Source organism: Lasioglossum baleicum, chromosome 5 (genome assembly GCF_051020765.1).
Source record: "Lasioglossum baleicum chromosome 5, iyLasBale1, whole genome shotgun sequence".
Taxonomy (NCBI): Eukaryota; Metazoa; Arthropoda; class Insecta; order Hymenoptera; family Halictidae; genus Lasioglossum; species Lasioglossum baleicum.
Window position 1 is genome coordinate 7,762,259 of NC_134933.1, and position 6,069 is coordinate 7,768,327.

General features: G+C 34.5%; 1 protein-coding gene across 1 annotated transcript; it reads right to left on the minus strand.

The window, feature by feature from the left end:
* Positions 1 to 414: 414 nt before the first annotated feature.
* On the minus strand, positions 415 to 5,261 carry Sumo (Small ubiquitin like modifier). Its single transcript, XM_076424310.1, has 3 exons — positions 4,353 to 5,261; positions 4,153 to 4,278; positions 415 to 1,625 (listed from the first exon to the last, which is right to left on the minus strand). The coding sequence occupies exons 1-3, from the start codon at positions 4,368 to 4,370 to the stop codon at positions 1,491 to 1,493; spliced, it is 279 nt and encodes a 92-aa protein (XP_076280425.1). The 5' UTR covers positions 4,371 to 5,261; the 3' UTR covers positions 415 to 1,490.
* Positions 5,262 to 6,069: the final 808 nt, after the last annotated feature.

Below are 6,069 nucleotides of genomic sequence, written 5' to 3' on the forward strand. Positions count from 1 at the left end.
AAGAGAGTAGGATAAGGATGGATAAGGAAAGAAATAAGTAAAATTTTTGCCAGTTTTCATTTTGGCTAGTAACTACTAGTAACCTGCCAGTAACTTTGACTAGTAATAAATTAGGTAACTGGAGTGGGAGTGAGCAGCTATAACGCTATAACCGCGAAAATTGAACTGAAAAAATACCAATGAAATTTATTATATATTTTCATTTATTATATACTGAACTGTGGAACGCAAATATGTAAATCAATTTCATATAAACATAATGTAATATCGTTTAGTTATTGTTAAGTATAAAATGTTCATTGAAAATGTATTAATAAATACGTGATTTCATTATTCATAACTGTGACTACGAAATTTAGAATTTCTAATTTTATATCAAAGTTTATAACAATCTAAAATAATAACAACTATAAATCTCTTATAGAAAAGATAAGATACAATTTATTTTTGTTCATATACAAAGTAAATTATTGAATTTTATGAAAAGTGAAAGTAAATGTAATGGTAATACTAAGGTTGAGTTATAAAATGGGAAATCAATTTTCATGAATAATTCCGACGTAGCAACATTATTAACCCTGAACTGCCGAGGTGGAGTCTCTGAGACTCCACGAGATAATTTTTCATTTGTATTCCACACAGAATTTGAATGCCGTCATTTATTTTGATATGCGATTTTGAAAAAAATACGAAAATTAGTCTGTACAAAAGAAAAGAATTTTGGGAGATAAGAGTCCACTTCATCAGTTAAGCGTTAAATATTAATGTAACTTTTTAACAATGTTTCTTGTCATTTCTTATGTATACATAGTTGTAAGAAATGAATGTATCTATAAAGATGGAATTTATTAAGTCCATCTGAGACTTTACACTGTATCCATTTATGAAAACCATTTACAAAGAATTTTATAAATTGTAATATATATGTATTTGTATAATGTAGATATTTTTTGTTGTTGTTCTATATAGAGCAAACTCTATATAAGAAGCGGGCTCTGTGTCTCAATTTACGGCGTATTGCTAACAATTACAGAGCGGTGAGTTTACATTTTCATGTTACCAATCAAATTACCAGGATGAAGAAGAAAACATATTGCAGTTATGATAGAATTTATCAATTTTCGTGACTGAATAAAGATTAAAGATAGCCGAATACTCTACATATAATGTGCAAAAATATATAAATTCTGAAAATCATTTCACGATACGAAGTAATACAAAATTTGTGTAAATAGATTCAGCTACTTTCTATGCCGGCGACATAGTCAGTAAGTACAGTTCAGATGACGTATACAACTTAAATGAAATGCTTATAGACATTAGATTCGATATATATAAAAAGTGTAAACAACTTCTTCCACATTCTATGACGAAACAAAGTATTTTGTAGTATCAGTAAAGATAAAAAATAATTCACATTTTCTTTTACGAAGTAAGCACTGGAACAAAAGTTTCTTTTTACTTAAACTATTGTAGGACAATCTTAAATCTCAACACAATCCTCCTGTCTGTTGCTGATAAACTTCTATTGTGTCGCCTTCTTCCATTTCAAGCGTGGTGGGTGTATCTAATTCATTTATAGGTTGACCGTCGAATCGAAATCTTACTGCTGCGATCGCCAAACCCTGGTAACATATAAATCAGTTACAATAGATACACAGGAACCCTGGACTTAAATACTAATTGGTTCCAGAAATGGAGAACATAAGTCAGGGTACATAGGATAGAGAGACTCGTATAAATATACTAGCATAATTCCCATTGAAAAATTTATGGGATAGAAGCATATTCCTGCACTCCTTTGAACTAACGGCTACCTGTATATCCAATTTCAACTTTCTACGCCTTCTGTGTTTTGAGATTTTTTTACCGTTACAGAGGACTGAAAAATAACTAATTTAATTTTAGCAATTAATCCTGAAGGACTTCCGGGGTGAAGACATATTCGTGCACCCTTTTTGTGCTACCAAGGAACTGGCAATTATATATATATGCTGTGCAAAAGAAAGAAGCACTCACCCGGCCATATTTAATAGAAAAGCGTAAAAAATCAAATAATAACACAGTAAGTTTTGGAAAAGGATTCCACTGTTTAATTAAATAGTTCTGAGAATATATATGTGTTATTGCGGATTATCTAATACTTTAAATACTTTAATACTTTACAATACAATTTCTACATAAAGATATTGTTTGTCATTCTATCTTATAATTATAGTAGTAGTGTATATCTAATCTGATAAATACATCTATAGATCAACGCGCGCGGCAACGCGCGCACCAAGTTCCCCTCCCGCCACCTCTAAGCTGCCGAGTAGTTATTCTCATACGATAGTTTTGCGCTTTTTAACCATATTGCCATCGCCACTGCCGCTCTCCCCGGTAACCGAGGTCAACCAAAATTTTTATTTGAGCTAGATATAACATCAACTAACTCTCATGTAAAAAGCAACTTTCTACCTAGCCTGGAACCTGAGATAAGAATACCCCAAAAACGCATAATTCTTGGAATATATATAGCAGGATCATGTTAATTCTAACCCACTTCCAGACAAGCTAGAAACTTGAAATTTTGGAATCAGGTGTCTTTTATATCCAAACCAACAGGAAAAATCGAAAAACCCGAAAAAAATTTTTTTTTTCGAAAAACCCGAAAAAATTTTTTTTTTCTTTAAATCAAAAGACCACGTACGTCACGTGGTTGGGCATACCCTATGTGCTTTGGGTTAAAGCCTTTCGAAAATTTCGTTATTTTTGCGATAGGACGCACTGCGTTCCCGAGATACAGCCACGTGCGTGTTTGAAGTTTTAAGTGAGATGCATCATGCTATTTTCTGCAAATTAACTTCCGTCTAGGAATCCTCCGAATATCTGGCCATTTCTTACAAAAATAACATGATATCCAAACCAAAACACTTCGTGTAAAGGTTGACCAAGTTCCCCGGCCCATCCACTTCAGTGATATGAAGGATGGACCAAGTTCCTCTCGCCTATCAAAGTTGTGATACGATGGATGGACCAAGTTCCTCTCGCCTATAAGGGCTGTGATATCGGGAAGGACCAATTCCCAGAGGCCAATGATTGTTGTATTCAAACTTTACAACCTACGGAACTTGGCGTCAGTGCTGGCAATAGTATTTTGAATTGCAAGAGAAAAATTTATATCCGGATTCCCAACTGCTCAAGCAAAAATCTTACGAATTTTTTAAAATCTGCCGTTGCTGCGTCTCCTGCAGTATCGTCTCCTTCTGCGCCGTATCCGGATATAAATTTTTCTCATGCAAGTCAGAGTAGTAGTACCAGCGCAGACGCCAAGTTCCGTAGGTTGTAAAGTTTGAATACAACAATCATTGGCCTCTGGGAATTGGTCCTTCCCGATATCACAGCCCTTATAGGCGAGAGGAACTTGGTCCATCCATCGTATCACAACTTTGATAGGCGAGAGGAACTTGGTCCATCCTTCATATCACTGAAGTGGATGGGCCGGGGAACTTGGTCAACTTTTACACGAAGTGTTTTGGTTTGGATATATGTATAGATGTATTTATCAAATTAGGAGATACAGTTTCCTTGAAATGTATAAAAATGATAAGTTTAAAGCTTATATCGATAGGGGTTGTCTGATGCCGGTTCTACTCAGAATTAAGCACAGAGGAAGCAGTTGTGGAAGAATCAAGGTGGAGAGGAACAGTATACGCGAACAAACGAACACGATAGAACAATGAAACAAAAATAAGTGTTTATCGTCGAACCGAGAAAAGGATTGAGCGGATGAGGTTCAACATAAAGGTATGTGTCCATCTGAGAGTTTCTGTCGATAGTTTTTCGTGCAGCTCTTCGCTAGCACTCTCAATACCGTATACACTGACGAATCTTACTCTCAAGAGTAACTAATGATAGTTTTACTCTCAGATGGACACGTACCTTCAAGAATTGAACTTGTGATTGTGAAGCGTGAAATATCGGTTAAAAACAATTAACTATCGTATTGCGTAGAGACATCGTATATAATAGCTGCGAACGACGTAAATCGAAGCTCACTGTACACGAATTATCAATGTCCATTAAAACAGAAAAAAAGTAATTACTAAATTGTAAATATTTCGAAAAAGATTGAATAATAATATATCATATAGTAATATAAAAACTTACCACACGATCGCAGTAGGCATTCATTAATTTCCTGAGTGGTGTGTGTTTTTTAATTTTAAATTGAACTACCGCACTATCTTGTCCCAGTACTTTTAAATTTATATGCTCGGATTCTGTTTTAGTTTCCTGTAAAAAAAAGCGTATTCTTATTCTATCATTCATGATCGCAGCATTGGCTTTTGAGGTTACAAAGCGTTTACCTTCTTCTCGTCAGACATGTTTACTGTTTACAACGAATATATTGTCGTGTTAATAATTAAAAACAAAATTGCTAAAAATTAAGTACCCGACTACACGCCGGACTATCTAAAATTCTTACAAATAAACGATGAAACGAGCAACTTGCAATAATCCCGCTCCTATCTTTATAGCTACAATCACAACGTTTCCATCTTACACAAGTAGCATAGTATCACATAGTATCATAGAAAGTTATTGGTATCGGTATCTTATCCTCAGTGCTGCCAGATGAGGGGAATCACGCCGATATGAGGTACCCCCTCTCTGATGACCAGAGTAATATGTGACACGTTGCGCGTGTGCGACAGGGATTGAGTGAGGCAAATGGGAGATGTTGCGCGTGCGCGATGGAGACGCAACAATGGCATGACATTTCGCAGGTTTTAGGTTATTGCCGCGTAAAATTCACCCATTTACTTATTTCACATACTATGTAATTATTGTATTTCTTTAAAATATAACGTTACAAATAAAACATAATTTGTCAATTTATCGTGTAGAAGAAAAATGAGTGAATTTATTATCCCAGTCTCTTTTATGCAACTATTTTTGAGAAGCGTATGAGGGTTAACAGTGTTAAAATATATTATGATTTATTGATTTTACTGGAATGTAACTCAGTACTACATACATACAGATTCCAAAATTTTTTCAATTGTACATATAAAAGAAAGCATTCATACTTCGCTTCACGACTGAAACTCTCACATGTTACAATTAATTTTATTTATAATAAAGAATGTCTATTTAGAACGAACCATATGATTTATTTCATTAAGTACGTATATGTACACGAGTACGATACGATACGCGGCAATAACCTAAAACCTGCGAAATGTCATGTCATCTCATCTGTCATCGTTGCGTCCCCATCGCGCACGCGCAACGTGTCTCCCATTTGCCCCACTCAATCCTAAAGCGATGGAATAGGATAGTGGAAGGGGAAAAGTAGGAGAGTACCTGGTTGCGATCTCACAACCATCTGGCAGCACTGCTTATCCTTATCCTCTCTGCTCTCTGTCTGCCTCTGTCTCTGCCTAACATGAGTGCATGATCATGCATGATGGTGAACAACAGTGAACAATGGTGAACCATGGTGAACTATTCTAGAGAATTTTTCACCTGTTAGCATGGTACAGAGTTGTCATGTGATTTCATGTGACTGCGGTTTAGTGAAAAATAAATATATTATAATTTATTTCGTTATATTGCCGTATGAATTTAGCTTCAGTATAAAGTATAAGTATTGTTCACAGAGGGGAGAAATGAGATTGTTCCTTACTTATTGTTAGACCATACAATATACTTATAGACTTCCAAGATAACGGAGTATCTGGTGTGCACCGTGCACAAGTTACGCACAAGATAATTCAAAATGGTGGATAGCGATATACAAAAAAAAAGCGGGATATACAAGTATATTTATGCATTATTTCGTAAAAATTTGGAAAAATCATGCAAACTTGTTGCATAAAGAATTGTAAGGCACGACAAAACCATGATACAAATATATCTTTTATTATATATATATTAAATATATATTGTTCTTATTATTCTTTTTTTTTTAATAAAGTAAGTTGTGAGGAAATAAATTCCAAATTATAATTGAGAAAATGAGTTGGACATATTTAAAATAATACGAGTAAAGTAAAAATGTACGAGTAATAATATAAAAAC